Source organism: Podarcis cretensis (assembly GCF_951804945.1).
Source record: "Podarcis cretensis genome assembly, chromosome: 6".
In the NCBI taxonomy this organism is placed as follows: Eukaryota; Metazoa; Chordata; class Lepidosauria; order Squamata; family Lacertidae; genus Podarcis; species Podarcis cretensis.
In genome coordinates this window covers 52011992-52028903 of record NC_137175.1, presented here as the reverse complement: position 1 = coordinate 52028903, position 16912 = coordinate 52011992, and the positions used below count along the sequence as shown (strand labels likewise).

Here is a 16912-nt window from a genome sequence, read left to right as displayed (position 1 = left end):
TTGGTCGGATGGGAGGAAGGCGAAACTCCACCCCCCACAATGCACCGCGCTGATAGGCTTCCCGTTTATTCTACTTTCCGAGGGCCTTGCTGTGTTGGAAGCTGCAAAGCTTCCCGCTAATGACGCGGGAGAGAGAAAGAGAAGCGAAACGATAGAAAAAAGACGCGTTCCGATAGGGAAAGGAGCGTGGGTGTCTTTAACCCCACCCAGGAAGTGTATTGGTGGCCATGTGGTGGATGTTGGGGGGTCCTCTAGGTGAGTAGAGTGACAGTAATGGAGCACAGTAGTTAATGTTTCTTATGGCGGGCGGGCAGGCGGGCGGGGGGATACAATTGTTTTGTGTGCAAAGGGGTTCCAGATTCAATTCCTGGCAGTTCCAGGTAAGGTTGAGAAATGCTTCTGCCCGAAATGCCAGTCAGTCCCCTTGACAACATGGAACTAGAGCAGGCATAGGCAAACTCGGCCCTCCAAATGTTTTGGGACTACAACTACTATCATCCCTAGCTAACAAGACCAGTGGTCTGGGATGATGGGAATTGTAGTCACAAAACTTCTGGAGGGCCGAGTTTGCCTATCCCTGAACTAGAGAGACCCGTGGTCTGTCTTTGTGTAAGGAGCCTTCCTGAGTTCTTCTGTTTCCCAAGCCGCTTCAGTGCCATTTTCTTGTCTCTCTCCAAACCCATTTCAGTGCATGTTTCTGAATGAAGGAGGCATTCTAATCAGTGTTAGTGATTAGAAGCATGGATACAAAGGGTTTTAGCTATGTCGGTTCCCTACTGATTAATATAGAATATGATCCTGTAAATGTGACCTTGGAGAACTGACGCTCAGGACCATTCTCATCCAGCATCTTGCTAGTAGTGGGATATTGCTATGCGGACGAGCATCACCTTGTATTTTTGTAGTTTGGATATAGGCCACCATGGCAACAGCATTCAGCAGTGATGGTGCTGAGGTTATGCAGCGTGCCGTGATTCCTGCAGAAGCAAGTGGACGTCCCCCAACCACCAGGCTGGAAGAGTTCTATGAACTGGAGAGAGCAGCTGCATTTGTATCTGATAATGGCTTCACTAAGGTGAGACAGTAGTTTGCCCTTTTGCCAGAAAGCTACAGGCATGAATGTCAGTTCTTCCCCTAGAGTTAGTGGACATCCCCGCCCCAAATAATCAAGTATTGGGGCACTAAATATGGGGGACTTTTAAAAAGTTTTGTTTACCAAACAAATAAATATGTAGAAGCAGCTCACACACTACAGTATTTAAGGCAGAGATGTGGAATCCTCCCCCAAGGGCCATATCTCCCAGGGGGAACATGCCAGCGATGGGAGAGCTGAGGCCGCCCAAGGCACATCTCTTCTCCCCCCACCTTTTCCTTTTCACCAGTGATGTGTGGTGGACTTTCTGGTGCTTTATTTTTCCACAAGGAAAAAATATGTTTCATAAGGTCATGATCAACAATGAATGGATGCCAGTTGCAAATACAGCATTAGGCAAACTTGGCAGTTTCAAGTTTTTAGCTCTTGTTTGCTAAATACAAGTAAAATAAAAATACCAAATTAGACCCTTCTCTAAGGCAGGTATTCTTCAACCTTTTCAGACCCAGGACCTACTTTTAACCCCAACATACATATGGAAAACTATTTCTTAATCTTTTATCATATATTTGCACGGTGGTTATGCTCCTGTTGTGACCCATCTTGGATCAGGCCGTGACCCACCAGTGGGCCCAAGTCCACCTGTTGAAAGCCAGTGTTCTAGGGCATCACATATTGCCCTGTTCACACGGACCTAATTTTCGAAGGATTTTGTTCCAGTTCAGAATTGACTGGCAAACCCACATCACTGCTTACACATGTATGTCCATCCATTCTATTCTCTCTCCCCACCCATTCTTCCTCATTTTTTTGCTTTTGCTCTTTGCCCTTCCCTGCTGCAGTTAAGCTTAGAGGAAATTCATTTCACTCAGTATGCAGGTTTTTGAGGGAGTCACAATGCAGATTGGGGGGGGGGGTAAATTAACCCTCTCCCCAGTGCTGCCACCCTCACCCTTCAAACCCCTCTCCCCATGGCAATTAGACTTACAAGAAAAAATCCTGTCCATGTGGATGGGACCTTTTTCTTCAAAGCCTAATTCCCCAGGAAACCCACAGTACTGCTAGCTGTGTACAGTGGACATGTGCTGAATAATTATATTGGGTTTGTTTTGTAGGTTGCTCTTCAGTTTCCCGATGAACTCTTGCCAGATTCAGCAAGCCTTGCTAGCAAGATGGAAGCAGCAACTGGTGCCAAAATGTACATTCTGGGGGACACATCATACGGCAGGTGAGGTCACAACAGGAACCTCCTTCCACATAAACAAATGATAGAAGCTGAGGCCGTAATCCTATAGACACTTGGGAGTAAGCCTCATTGAAAACATGGAACTTAGTGCTGAGAACATGCATAGGACTATACTGCAGGCTTGCATTTTCAAGGGGTTCTGTAGTAATATGTCAGCCTCTGGATGTTCAGCAGTCTCTTGACTGCCTCTGCTGGGGTGGGGGTACTATTTATGACAAGAGAGTAGGACTTTGGGATCATTAGTTGCTCCCCAGTTCCTGCATCTTGGGTGTTGGTAACAGAGTATTTTTCCCATCTGCTGTCAGGCCTGGGGCTCCTTGCATGCTGAGTGAGCTGGTGACAGGGGAAATCCAGTCTCTACAATGGTAACCCATTTACTACAAAGGAAGCATTTTTCTGTGTGATAGAGGTGGTAGGTGTTTTGAGGAAAGCTGCCCTCCATAGCTAATGCTGTTGCTTTTCTTTAGCTGTTGCGTGGATGAAGTGGCAGCAGAGCACGTGGGCGCTGAGGCTGTGGTGCACTATGGCCCTGCCTGCTTGAGTCCCTGCCGCAAGCTGCCCGTGCTCCATGTGTTTGGCCACAAACAACTAGACGTGGCGCGCTGCACAGAAGTCTTCCGGGAGTTGCATCCAGACCCTCTAGCTCATGTGGTTGTGCTGAGTGAAGTGGCCTATTTTCATTCTCTTGGTGAGACCATGGGGATCACAATGTGGGTGGTGGGTGGTATTCAAGAGATACATCAGGCCAGGATGAGAAAAAGCTACAGTGGGCATCCTCTAACCTCAAACAGTGCTCTCCTTGCCAGTCCTGCCCTTTATGTCTTATCTGCCTTCCAATGTTACTCAGTCCCAGCTTTTAACCCTCTCTACTATCCTCAGGGCTGGATTAACCAGGAAATGCCTATTTCTCTCTGTGCTCCCCACCTCATTTGCCACTAGGATACTAGTTTGCAGTTTCCTCAAACAATAACATTCTTCAGAGCAAAGCTAATAGACCTGCATGCTAATGTTCAAAGGCAAAACCACATAAATTAATCAGTGTTTACTCCTTTGTAGTTTGAATGAACTAGGAATGTGGTCAGTTAATGCACAGATACCTGCCAAAGAGGCTTTTATAAGTTCTATGATTCTATGAGTGAGAAAATTCAAGACAATACTCCTGTGAATGTTCCAATTTATATTTCTGATTTGGCGGCTGGAGGGGTTGTTCTCTTTTAAAGGACCACAGAAGTAATCTTTCCTTGTAATATTCGCTTTCAGTTAACTCCCCTCTGTTTACATCCTTTAAATCAGGGATGGGGAACCTATTGCTCTCCAGATGTTGTTGGACTAGAACTCACATCATCCCTGACCACTGGCTATGCTGCATGAGGCTGATAGGAGTTCCCCATCACAGCTTTAAACCTAGTGTCTAGCACAAGGGCCCTTCCCTGTCCATGGAAAAGGCCTGCTGAGTATTTGGAACAGTGAGGCGTATGTGACAGTTATTGTCTCTAAACTGAACGACTTCTCATTTCTCTTTCCCTCAGATAACCTGGCCGCTCTGCTGAACCCCATTTATCCCAATGTAGTTTTCTCTCAACTGGATAACAAGGAACTTCAGCCAGTTCCTGGGCTGGTGAAGAAATTTGGGAGGCACTTTGTAGTGGACAGTCAGCATGGTCTTGACAACTACGCCATGTTCTACGTGGGTTGTGAAGGCCCAGAACTCACAAACTTCATGCTGAGCTGGAACCGGTGTCCCTTCAGCTCCTTTAATCCTCAGACAGGACAAGGCCGACGGGAAACATTGGATGTGAACCGGGCCCTGAGGCGACGCCTCTATCTAGTGGAGCGGGCACGGGATGCCCAAGTAGTGGGCATTGTGGTGGGCACTCTTGGTGTGGCAGACTACTTGTCTGTTCTGGAGCATCTGCGTGGCATCATTCAGCGGGCAGGCAAACGGGCCTATACCTTGGCTGTGGGTAAACCCAACCCTGCAAAGCTGGCAAACTTTCTAGAGGTGGACATTTTTGTGTTGGTAGCCTGCCCACAGAACTCTTTGCTTGATTCAGCTGACTTCTACCGGCCTGTGGTCACGCCCTACGAGCTGGAGATGGCATGCAATCCAGCACGGACCTGGACTGGCAGCTATGTCACAGATTTCCGTCACCTCCTACCAGGTAATACTAGGATTCGTAACTGGAGAAATGAGTAGAGGCAACAACCAGTGAGCTCCTTTCACACCAGACTCTGGAAATTATGTTTGGTCACACACTTCCAAAATTCTCTCTGCAGGCATAAGGGTTTGAAAGTTGCTTTATTATAATGATAACTTGAGTCTCACGATGAATTGCAATTTCAGACTCATAAAAGCTGCACAGCTCTACCAATGCTCTTGGGCCTGCCCTGAAGGCATAGTCTGCTGCAGCAGCAATGACCATAAAGTTCCCTACACCCACACAAAGACAGACCAGCGGCAGGGAACAATTTCTACATTGGGGATAATTCAAATACATAGGGTTGTATCCAAAATAGTAACATGTCCTGTCAGTGCAAAGACTTTCACTTGCACAATGAAACTCCCCCCTCCTCTTGCCCTGAATCTATTCTAGGGGTTCCCCTAACCCTTCAGAGCTGATTTGGGAAAGGAGGAAGTGGGGAAGTTCCATTGTGCAAGCAGATATAATTGGGCTATGCGTACCTCCCATAGTCCTCTCCACATTTGCCATATGAAATGGTGGTCAAAGAAGAGTTGCACCTTGCAGTGGCCAGTGGGGCTGATGTTGCTCACCTGGCTTCCCCATGCCATGCATTGCTGCCAGTGACCAAGAGGGGAAAGGGCAAGGCAGTGGGGAGCTCAGTGTGGTATAGGTGCAGGAAAGGAAGCATCAGAGTAGCTATGCCCTTATCAAGTTCCCCAACCTCTCAGTAACAAGCAGCATGTTGGGAAGCCAGGCGAGCAATGCCAACCCCACCTACTGCTGTTTTCCATGTGCTAATTCTGCACCTCTTGATCATCCTTAGGTGGGTAAAAGCAGGGCATGATTCTGGATGGGCCAAGCTTAGCTATTACTCTTTCCCTTGCTGTTGCCTGCAGGAGCATGTGAACACACCCATTTCCCAGACAAGGTTTCAGAGGCTGACAGTGAACCCAGCATTTCACTCATCACTGGCGAGCTACGCTCAACTTGTCTTTATACAGCACCGGACCCAGAGCCAAGCTCTGGCACCTCTGTGACCTGCCGCAGCCATATGCATATGGCTGAGAGTAGCCCAGCAGGTATGTGTCTGAGGGGTCGGGAACAGATTATGTTAACGGTCCACACAAATGGTGGCAAATCTCATCTGTTAGGACCTTTCTTGTGACTAATGGTTGTTCTTGGGAGATGAAAATGGCTGTTTTGAAGTCTGTTATATGGTGAATGTTTCAAAGGTTTATGCTAGTGTCAGAATAGCAATTAGCAGCCTAGTCGCCTTCCTCCATTTACAGTTGCAGTAATGAGTGGGGCAGTGGGCCCCATGGGCTCTTTCATCCATAATCTTGAATATACTGTAAGCTCTGTTCTCTTCCAGAGTGGTGTCTGGAATTCAGCTTGGGGAAATCATTTATGCTATGATCATTGTTCTTCTGTTTTGTTTTTGTTTGATTGACTTTTTGTGTGTCTTAGCCTCATTTTTGGAGTCACGAAGCTGGCGGGGGCTGGAGCAGCAGCTGGGGCAGTCAGCAGTCACAAAAGCCGTGGCTGGACGACGGGGAATTGCCATTGCATATGAAGATGAGCCTTCTGGATGACAGTACCAACTGGGCCATGATGAGAAAAAGTTGCCTTCCCTTTCTGCATCTAGATGAGATAACCAAACATGGTTTTTATCACAACCTTCTTCCTCCTACCCATAACTAGACACATGTATAAGGCAAGGAATATCACTTTCCCAGGCCTGGACATTCCTCTTGGTGGATGGATAGATCAACATTTTAACTGGCTGACATCTACAATACAGTAGTTCTGCCAAATGGTGTTTTTTATGTTAAGAAGCTAAGTAAACCTATTCTTCTCACTGTGCTCTCAATTGTGCTGGTGTTTATCTGTGCACATAAAGCAGCCCTGGGCTAAGAGTGGCAGCACAGTAGACTTGGGGTTCTGTTGGGGGAACAGGGGTGTGTAGCACTGCAGCTTAATTCACATGTGAAATTATACCACAGATCCCCATTTATCCAGCTTCCACTGGCAAGTGGAAGTTATAGTTAGCTATAACTTAGAGCACTCTTGGAAGCCAATTGTGCCCCTACATGCCCAGGCTCAACCTCTGCCATATTCTCATACATGGGAAAAGCAGATAAGAGTGCGATTGAGGAAGGAGGGCAGGTTTCTATACTCTGGTTGAACCTTGAGCTAACCCACACCATCCAGTGTTAAAGGTGTAACTAGAAGTTGGGAAAAGTTTTCCTATTGAGGCTAGGATTTTGTATCCTCGAGGAGTTAGATTTGCTGATAGCATGAGGAACTGAATTTTAGGACTCAGAAGCAAGAACCAGGCTTTGAATAGCTGGGGTATAAGAATCCTATGATAAAGAGCCAGTATAGTGGGTAGAGTGCTGAACAGGACTTTGGAGACTAGGGTTCATATGCCCACACAGCCATGAAGCTCACTGGGTGATCTTGGGCCACTCAACTCACTACAACCCTGAAAGGTGGGTTGAAGGTAAAATGGGGAGAAGTATATATATCTCCTTGATATCTCTTTGGAGGAAAGGCAGGATACAAATGTAGTAAATAAATAATAACAGCATTGCTGCATTAAACCAAAGGCCCATCTTGTCTAGGATCCTGTTTCCCACAGTGGGCAACCACATACCTACACCTATGGGAAGCACACAAGAACACAAGAGGCAATGGCATCCTATAGAAACAAGTAGAAATGAAATCCAATAGTTCTCCATACAGTTATACTCCTACAAAATATGCATTGTCTGCTCAGCTGGAGGTTACATATTTTGCAGCTCTTTGGAGTTTAAAAGCCCAGAATGAAGAAAGGGGTGGCTGTTGATCTGTGTTAGCGAAAGAGATTTGTACTAGCATCTTTCCTCCCAGTAGCAGGATAGGGTATGTTTATCCACTCATCATTTCCGACCCACAAGCATAAGTCACTGACATCCTTAGATGTGTACCATCCAATATAATGCTCAAAGTTATTTCTGTTGAACATGACTATATGGCACTGCCTATCAAACAGAAAGGAGAAACATCATTCCATATCCTAATAGAGAAGAAAAATATAACACAGCTGGCACTGTGTTGTGTAAACATCTGCCATCCAATCAGGAATCAAAACAGCATTGAGCACAAGGTACAAGATGTAACAGGTAAGGGATATATACATCCCTTAAGTCAAGAACCTACTTCAGTTAAAGCTAGTAACATTTTTAAGACTTAGAATAATTTGCCAATTAAAAAAACCATTTTTAAACACTACTTGTAGACCTTGCTATGCCAAATAAAGTTCTATTTTAAATCCATTGGCATCCTTCCTTTCTCCTTATTTGGGCAACTTTTCTGAAGCATTAATACACCCAAATCAACTTCATAATTGTTTATCAGATAATAGGAGGGCCACTGTATGCTATGCACATTACAGCCCATCTGGCCAATGCTCTTAGTATCTGGCTGCGTATGTATGATCCCTGGGGTGGGGGCTTGTGATACATACCAGCAAAAAAGAAAAGTCATGGGAGTGGGAGAGGGAGAGATAGTAACTGGTAGAATGGGAACCTCCAGAAATGGGCACAGCATAAATTAGCACAGGGTAGTACAGAGAAGTAAGACTAGCTTATACCCAGTGTTCAAAACTCCCATTGTTCTAGGCACATTTTGCAACAGGGAATTCTGTTAGCGCAAGTGGCTTCTGACCTCTGGGTGCAGTACTGCGCCTAAGATTTCAGATTAAAACTGCAGAGTGGAAGGAAAGGACCTTTTTCTGCCTCTCCACTTCCAGCTACTCTCTGAAGACTGGAGAAGAGACCCTCAAGAATGTTAGTGGGTGAGCAGTGGAAGGATAGACCATGTGAAAAATGAACATAATATTTTAGCTGCAGTTCATTCATTTTCAGCTTTGCATTCTTGTTACAAAAAAGTGTGCCTAGACATTCCATTGTTGCACCCATACCCCAAGTTTAAGCTGCCATTTAGCTCCTAGCTTTCATATTTCTGTTTATAACACTGCTTATACCATGTCATAGCTGCTTTCCTGGTGCTCCTGCTCACCTTCTGCTGCTGTTATAATAGTTTGCTGAAGTGAGAGGGGCATACTGTAGCAGGCCAAGGCCCTAGAAGCAGCCAGGTGAGTTATTTTACACCAGGGTGGCTAACCACTGGCCCTTCAGATGTTGTTGAACTACAATTCCCACAAGCCTCAGCCAGCATAGCCATTAGGTGTAATGGTAGCCCATCATAATTAGGAGGGCACCACATATACCTGTTTTACACAGCCACCCGCTATGTAGAGAAGTCACACACCTCTACCCTTCACACATGGTCCAAAAAGTGAAGAAAGAGACCACCACATAGCAATAGCTTAAGAGTTAGAAAGGCCAAGATAGACAGAAAGGCCAAGATAGACAGGAGTGGGGCAAACAAGAATACTGAATAACCAAGGAAGTATGCAACTCCATAAACCATACTACAAAATGCAGCATAACTGTGGAGAAGCCATGTTTAGACATGAGCACTGCTCCTAATCTCCGTAAGTTTGTTTCCTCTTAACACTATTTTCAGAACATCACCTACACATTCCATTCTCCAACTGCCATGCCATACCAGACCAAAAAAAAAAAAAGCACAAGAAAGGTATAACAGGCAGTCTTTTGCACAAGCTAGTAATGATTATGTTGCTTTTTGCTCCATGCTGCAAAGTAAGATTCAGTTCCATGGCCTCTTACAGTCTCTTGCTTGTACCTTCTACTCTACTTATACCACCTATGAAGACGTGGGTCAAGTGCTGTGTGCAATGCAAGCTCATCAGTCAAGGTCCTGGGCAGCAGTTGCATAGGTATCAGGTTCCGGAAAGCAGCAACATCATATGCTAAGCACTGTAGCAGCCCATGACCACACCAGTGATCAATACCTTTCCTAATAAGGCAAAGTGTGGAGTGCTTAGATAAGCAGCATGGAAGTAAGAGCTTCAAATAAATAACTGAAAGGTATAGCACACAGCCTCAAAATGCTACTTTTTAAAGGAATGTTTCAGTGCAAAGAACACCAGACAGAAACACTGAAATCAGTAGAAAGAGAGAAGGTGCAGCAATGTACCACATGCCCAAACCTAGAAGGCACATTCTCTGCCAAGTACTGCTTGTTTTGTGCATTAATGTAGATACTTCTCTTTACCGGGGTTTAATCATGGCCACTGCTATAGAAATACCAGAGTACTGCTTTTTCCTTAATATAGCCAACTGTACTTTGTTCTTTCCATATGCATTGTGAAGGTTTCACATCTATTCAAGATAAGTAATCTATAAGATCACAACTCCAATTTCTGATCAAAACACATAAACTACTTGGTTGCACTGATTAGCTAAACATTAAGTCCACATTTGATGTGAAGATTTCTGATATAATTTGTCTTTTTTAACCAGTGAAAGCAGTTACTTAACAAGCCAGGATTACACAAAATGCTTATCTTGTTTCCAGATTCAAAGTACTTCATCTGCCTGAACTGGAACAACCCTTACTTGGAAAAAAATACGGTATACCCTATTCACTTTTCAAGACTTGACCTAGAACAGTGCATTGTCAGTATGCTACTTTTTGCATTTACTTAAGATGCCTGGTTTTGTTTCAGCTTCTGTTGTCCCATAAGCATATTCTTCCCCAAGAACATGTTTTGCCTTGGAAATGCAGAAGCTCCAGCTGATGTCTACATAAACCTCTAGTACAGCAGTTCCCAAACCATTTTTTCATGGACCACTTGGAAAATGCTGTGGATGGTGCAGGTCTCAGCCAGCTACTTTTTTGTTTTATAACTCATACTCTAAATAACTGCAGTCTTTTATTTCTAATGTGATGGATATGCCTGTTTTTTTGTGAGCAACGTTCTGTGAAGTCCATCTCTATCATCAGAAAATATAAAGTGCAGGACCAAGTACAGATACTTGTGACCACTCCACAAACCACCTCAATGGAGCCTGCAAGTGTTTGAGAACTTCTGCTCCAGTACTTTACCACACTGGTATCTGCTATTGTTATTTAGATGGTTCAATGGTTACTTTGGTAAGCTCTTGTTAAATAGAAAGGATTGACTAAGGTTCAAGCCATCCCAACCTGCTCTTATGTAAACTGAGCTTCACTACCGAGGGTTAGGAAACATTACAACAAGTCTCAGGTTAGGAACCTACTCGTGTTGTATGGGGAGGTAAGACTGAAACTGGCCCTGGAGTCATTCTGAATTGCACATTTGCTCAACCTGGTTAGTCTCCAAACCTGCAATACCAACAGTCCCCCATATGAAAATGATTTGCTCCTCTTCCATCCTTCCACCATAAACAGTAGCACACCCTCAGATCCATTGTTACATCTTGATCTTCAGCTGCAGAAGCAACCAGGGACATTTTTCATCAGAGCGCATAAAGGTGGCTGCAACCCTTTTAAATGAACCTAGAAACTATCATTCATAGTACAGGCTAGTATGATAATATGCCTTCCACGGGATGCTCCTATAGATTGTTGCCTGCAAAAAGAAGAATTGAACTGGTTATGCAACTTTGCCAGCACACCAAGAAATGCAAAGGCTGGCAGGTATGCTTCCTTCTGAGAAGCTAACTTTGATTCTTTCCAATACTTTGTTGCAGAATTTGGATTTCTTCTTTGTCCAAAACGACATCATACTCTTCTTTATTACTCGTTAGGCTAGGGCAGCTATAAGTGCAACTGCAGCTGCTACAGCTTTTTACCCTCCCCTGCCCAATATTGTCCAGAAGATACGTCTCTTCCCCCAATTCACCAAACACCACAGCTTAGAAATAGCCTTAATATAATTCAAGGCTGCAGGGCCTTCCACTTCAGTCAGACACAAGCTGCCTCATGCAGGGCAAAGGCAGACTCTTTAGGAACAGACAATACCACAGATATGTCTACAGGAGTGTGCCAGGAAAACAAGGGGCAATCATTGCACCAGTCTAGCAGGGGGAGGAAATCTCCTCAGCTCCAGCCTGTGCTCCATGTCCTTGTAGCCTGCTGCCTCTGAACATGCAGGAGGGATGGACAAACAGCTCATTCTTGAGAGGAGCAGCCTCAGCAGGTTAGTTGCAGTTATCGTCCTATGAGCTGGTTCAATAGCAGCGTTAGGCAGTGGCAGGTAGCCAGCAGATCTGTTCATGCTCCTGTTTTGCTACATGGCCCCTCAGTAGTCTGCTGTGTATTCGGTACCATGTAGTCCTCGGCACAGCAGTGTGAACTCCTTTACCATCTCCTTCACACGCCGTTTGTTCACACGCTCTCTGCTAACACAGAAAAAGAACTATGAAAGGCTGATATATAAGAATGGCTAGAGTCGGATGTTCCCATACACAAGGGCACCACCCAGTGCCAAACCCATGGAATCCCCAGCACTGAGAGCTGAGCACTGCAGACGTGCTCTGCACAGCTACTATAATCATTGCTGCCCTCCATTAAGACATCCTCTTTCAAATAACTCATGTTCCTGTTCTGCAAATTATCGTTCACCAGTGCATCTCAGTTCATCGGTGTCTGGATTAATCTAGTGAATCCTGCTCTTCCAGCCATAAGAATACAAGAAGAGCCTGCCAGAACAGGCCAATGGCCCGATACAGCAGGCTCTGCTTATGTTCCTGTTATAATAATTATTAAATGCTGGTGAATTCATGGGTGTTTACATGGAGTAGCAGGGGCTTAAAGGAGAAACCAAAGCAACACCAAGATAGGAGGCATGTCTCTACAAGGATAAAAACTCAAGTTCATGTTTAGTTTCCGTGCTACACTTTTCTATTTACCTCTACTTTATATAAATACCTTGAACCTTTCTGAACATCTTAATTAATTAACTAAAAAATAAAAAAAATAAGCAAGCTCTTTATTGTAGATGATTCTGGGGAGAACTGTTGAACCTGGGGAAATGCTCAGTATCTATCATGATCACTCATGACAATTTGGGGGCACAGAAAGAAAGCTGAAGAGCCAAGAAACCCGCTCACACATCTTCCCCAACTCAGTCTTCCAGAAAAGTCTTCAAGAGAAAGTTTACCTGAGAATTTGCTGGCTGAAGATTTCCTTTTGTTCAGGGCTGACACGGGCTGATGGAAAACCATCCTGCTGCATCACTTCCTTGATCCAGACACTCAAGTAACTGAAGCAGTGCTTGTTGAGAGCAAAGAGGATCTCAGCAAAGTGATCCATCAAGTTGCGTGCGGCTTGGCCACCTACACCCTGCAGATGGAGCAAATCCAGTTAACACCAGACAATAATCCTCCCAGGAGACTGCACTGCAGGAGGGAGCATTACATTACAAACCTAAGAAGGCTCCAGCAGATTGCATCAAGGAAGTGTTTTTAAAAAGGAAGTGGCCAAGGTGGCACACTTGCTTGGGAGTAAGCACCACTGAACCTAGTGGAACACGCTTCCAAGTAAGACACGAAATACTAGATCAGGCTGCAAATCATTCAGGGATATTCTGGTTAGAAGGGAGCTGAATTAATAAAACATACTGGAATAAGTGCAGCTTATCTGTGAGCATGGCTCCTTCCAGTTATTCCTTCTAATTGTCCCTGACTTAGCTTGAAAAGCCCCACTCCTTACCTCAAGCACAGCCTGCAGCAGCATTTTGCCATTCTCATGTACCACTTGTCCCACCGGTGGAATCTCCCCACAACGTGGCAATAACTCAGTCTGTAAGAAACAGTGAGAAGGAGTTGGTGCAAACTGTATTGCTAGAACTCAGATATATAGCCATCTGTCTCCAGTTCCATGTAGGAGACAAGCACATTCCTGTATACATGTCCAAACAGAGTGGAGGCATATACAGTTAGGAGAAAATGCCTCCATACAAAAAAACCCAACTGCAAAAGAAAATAAAAAGGCCCAAATGGCAACTTATGAAAGGAAAAGCTCCTTTCTGGAATTTGGAGGAGGCTCCCTCTCACCAGTTCTGGGTGCTTCTCCATCCTGTCCCAGCACAAGTGCTTCCAAGCCACTTGGCCCAAACGCAACTCTGCCTGTACCATTGGCCAATGGCAGATCTAGCAAAAGCAAAACACTCACAAAAAAGCCACAGGCAGCTTTGACAGTTGGTGCTTCAGGGAACTTCAAGGAGATCACACCTAGAGGGAAAGCAACACTTCAGGACTTAGCTAACACAATTCAAAGCTTTCCACAGGAGCGGGAAGGAAAGGAGCCTTCCCTTCTCCAAGCATAAGGACTTTACATGGAGCTTTAGCTGGTCTGATTGGAGGGGTGTTTCTACATCAAACATGCAGGCTGTTGTCATATATCTGAACCTTTAAGAAACACTGCCTCATTTGGCTAAATCAGCTTTCCCAACTGCATCAAGGGAGCTCAATTTTTTGATAGCTTAGTCTTACGGGGCCTGCCTACTCACCACAATGGAATACTGCTTTGACATCCAGGCTGCTACACAGGAACAGGTCAGGTTTCCGTTTGAGTGCCTGCAAGGTACACACACATACACAGACAATAAACACAGCTCTGGCAAGCCGGGGCAAAAAAGTGCCACAGAATAGCTCCCTGGCCAAGACCCCCATGTGCACTTACCTGGCCATCAGCCATGGTGCACAGTAAGTCAGATATAGCAGGAAGGGAAAGAACAAAAGTAGGACACTTCTGAAGTCAAGGGCATCAAGGACTCCAGGTAATTAAGAGCCTCTGAAGACACATGTAATTGAAACATTACCTAGAAACAACCTACTAGGATTCCTACTTTGCTACAAATGAAGAAATCTAGATATGTGGGAATTCCTTTCTTACACCGTCAGGAAAGGGGGCTCATCTAGTTTCAGTATTCCTGTTAAACTACAAAAAGTCTGGTTTTACTTGTGACTTAATATAAATATTGCTGCCTGGCAGCTTATTTCAGCACCATAGACAGCAAGCACAGACAAGAATTTTGCGAGCCTATCCATTTCAGCACCTTGGACAGCAGTCCCCACTGTTACTTCCATTACTGAACGACCTAAACACCTGCTCCACACCATGGCATTCGCAAAACAAGGTGAGACCTATTAACAAACAGGGCCCTAAACAACTTATACTCCCATATAGCTATGTGAAGTATGTGCTTTGTCAATGAAGCACGATCTTCCAGGGCTGCAGAAGTATTGCTAGTTGTACCTGCAACTGGATACCAATCGCTGCAATGACTAGCTTCCAAAGCTTTGCATTCTCAGTTTCCACTCTACACACCTTGATTGTCCACTTGTTCATCACCCAGGTGGAAGGAGCAAAGAGAGTTAAGGGAAGGGCTGTAATTCAGTGGCAGAGCATCTGCCTTGCACACTGAAGCTCTCAGGTACAATTTCCGACATCTGCAGGTAGGGCTAGGGATGTCCCCTGCCTGAAACCTGGCAGAGCCACTACCAGTCAGTGTAGATAATACTGAGCTAGATGGACCAATGGTTTGACCTGGTGTAAGGCATCTTCCTATGATCCAACGTTATGTCCCTTTCTGTCATGCAATGGTAAATATCTGCCTGGTGCTAATCTGCAGAGTTTTCAATGGCTCTTGTATTGCAAATGCTACTGTTAAAACTGCTACGGAATATTGCTAATACTCTAAAGTTTTAAAAATTATTTTTGTTCCATCACCCTAGTAAAGAATGTTTCGTTTGTTTGCATCCCTCCAAGTACATTTTTACATATTGACGGCCAGTTTCAACTAATGAGCCCCACTAGCAGAACTAGCGCAATGGGGCTTCCCCTCTTCCCTCTCCCTGCACCCGAATTGGCTGGAGAAGGGCCAGGAGGCCCCCCAAAACAGCCTGCAGGAGGAAGAGAGGGGCATCATTCCATATGGCAAGATGAAGCACTTGCTTTGACAGAATGATTGCCATAGTGCTATGTTGAATTCCTCCCACAGTGTGTTACAGCCAACTAAGTGGAAACAGATTTGCTTAGTACACAGTGCATTGTGAGCCATCAGTATAGAAATAGATAAAAAGGCCAATTAAATCAAATGTCTGAGCCCACACATCTTTGTATTCCATTACTGAAACATTTGCTCATATTCAAAGTGAAGCAAATTAAACCATGCAGAATAAATTATATTAATACTATACAGGTCTCCATAAACAATTTAGCCAATATACCACATAATGACAGCCAGTTAAAGGAAACTCAGTGCTAGCTCACAATATGCTCATGACTTGACACTAACCCTTTGTCTCTCAACAACTACCTTTGTATCAAAGCAACCTTATGGGGGTGCGCTAAAACTAGGACCTCTAAGAACATACAGTGGTACCTCGCAAGACGAATGCCTCGTAAGACGAAAAACTTGCAAAATGAAAGAGTTTTTCGTTTTTTGAGTTGCTTCGCAAGACGGATTTCCCTATGGGCTTGCTTCGCAAGACGAAAACGTCTTGCAAGTTTGTTTCCTTTGTCTTGCAAGTTTGTTTCCTTTTTCTTAAAACCGTGCATTCACTTCGAGGAGCAACTCATAACAGGCGGTGTGGTAGCCTTTTTTGAGGTTTTTGAAGACTTTGGTGATTTTTGAAGCTTTTCCAAAGTCCGTGCTTCGCAAGACGAAAAAATCGCAAGACGAAAAAGCTCGCGGAACGAATTAATTTCGTCTTGCGAGGCACCACTGTATTTAAAATTTTCATGTAAACACCTATGCTAGAGGAATGACTCTAGTGTTCTGACATTTTAAGCAATTAAAATTGTTCCAAGAAAAGATCATTCTTTTGCATCTCCCTTTCCTCTTCACTTCTTTTTTTCTTCTACATGGCAGCACACACACACAATTTCAGGAAAGCTCAACTGTATATTTAAGCCCAGGCTGCTGGTCTTTTGATTTAGGGATAATATAGGCATTAGTGGGGCAATACTTGCAAATCAATATGATTTGATTTTTGAACAAAGAAAGGAAAATGGTATATATTCTTGCATAATTCTGCCCATAGACACAACATTTATGTTTCACAATGTACCAGTCCACTTGAATGGACAAGCAGTGTTGTTACATACTCAATGGTCTTCTCATTTTAGCAAACTGACCCTTCTGCTAGGCCTGTATTCTAGTCTCACTAGATGGCTTCAAAGAAAGTGCATGCCTGATGCTGATGCTGCGAAGAATTTTCCTACTGATTTGTCTCCACACTAAGCGTGAGGGGAGAACATTCCCCTAGGATTTCAGACTTCTCAAATATTCCTATATCCAGTGTCTTTTAACTTGGTTGTTGGGACAGAACGAGCCTGGACATGGGCCACCAGTTGGGCAAGTTAAACACAGCAAATGTTAACATAAGTCTTCTAGGGCATTGCCAATTTAGGCTTACTCCAAGAGAGAAGGGTATAGGTGACATTCTGCCAACGGGACACCGTCAGCAAATTATAGGAAAATGGCAG

General features: G+C 44.5%; 2 protein-coding genes across 6 annotated transcripts in view; one reads left to right on the top strand and one right to left on the bottom strand.

The window, feature by feature from the left end:
* The first annotated feature begins 100 nt into the window (after window positions 1-100).
* Window positions 101-7839, top strand: DPH2 (diphthamide biosynthesis 2). Of its 2 annotated transcripts, none has more exons than XM_079980413.1 (7): window positions 101-255; window positions 906-1075; window positions 2209-2321; window positions 2807-3027; window positions 3869-4501; window positions 5419-5601; window positions 5990-7839. In XM_079980413.1, exons 2-7 carry the CDS (start codon window positions 923-925, stop codon window positions 6112-6114), a joined length of 1428 nt encoding a protein of 475 aa, XP_079836539.1. In that variant the 5' UTR covers window positions 101-255; window positions 906-922; the 3' UTR covers window positions 6115-7839. The 2 variants fall into 2 exon arrangements, with proteins under 2 accessions (XP_079836539.1, XP_079836540.1); XM_079980414.1 differs by lacking the exon at window positions 101-255 and adding an exon at window positions 360-380.
* Window positions 7840-11174: 3335 nt separating this feature from the next.
* The window catches only part of IPO13 (importin 13), a 43721-nt gene continuing 37983 nt past the window's right edge, over window positions 11175-16912 (bottom strand). For 2 of the 4 annotated variants that reach the window (XM_079980270.1, XM_079980271.1), the window contains exons 16-20: window positions 13929-13995; window positions 13592-13650; window positions 13130-13219; window positions 12579-12760; window positions 11175-11817 (exon numbers count right to left, since the gene is read on the bottom strand). In XM_079980270.1, the coding sequence (XP_079836396.1) occupies window positions 11718-11817; window positions 12579-12760; window positions 13130-13219; window positions 13592-13650; window positions 13929-13995 (498 nt within the window). In that variant the 3' untranslated portion in view covers window positions 11175-11717. The remainder of the gene's footprint in view (window positions 11818-12578; window positions 12761-13129; window positions 13220-13591; window positions 13651-13928; window positions 13996-16912) is intronic. The other 2 variants (XM_079980272.1, XM_079980273.1) reach the window with 1 other exon arrangement.

Excerpts from the sequence above, each read along its gene's own strand:
- DPH2 (XM_079980413.1), top strand. The coding sequence starts at position 923 with ATGGCAACAGCATTCAGCAGTGATGGTGCTGAGGTTATGCAGCGTGCC. Across the intron at positions 1,076-2,208 it reads CTGATAATGGCTTCACTAAG|GTTGCTCTTCAGTTTCCCGA; the intron begins GTGAGACAGTAG and ends TTTGTTTTGTAG. Across the intron at positions 5,602-5,989 it reads GGCTGAGAGTAGCCCAGCAG|CCTCATTTTTGGAGTCACGA; the intron begins GTATGTGTCTGA and ends TGTGTGTCTTAG.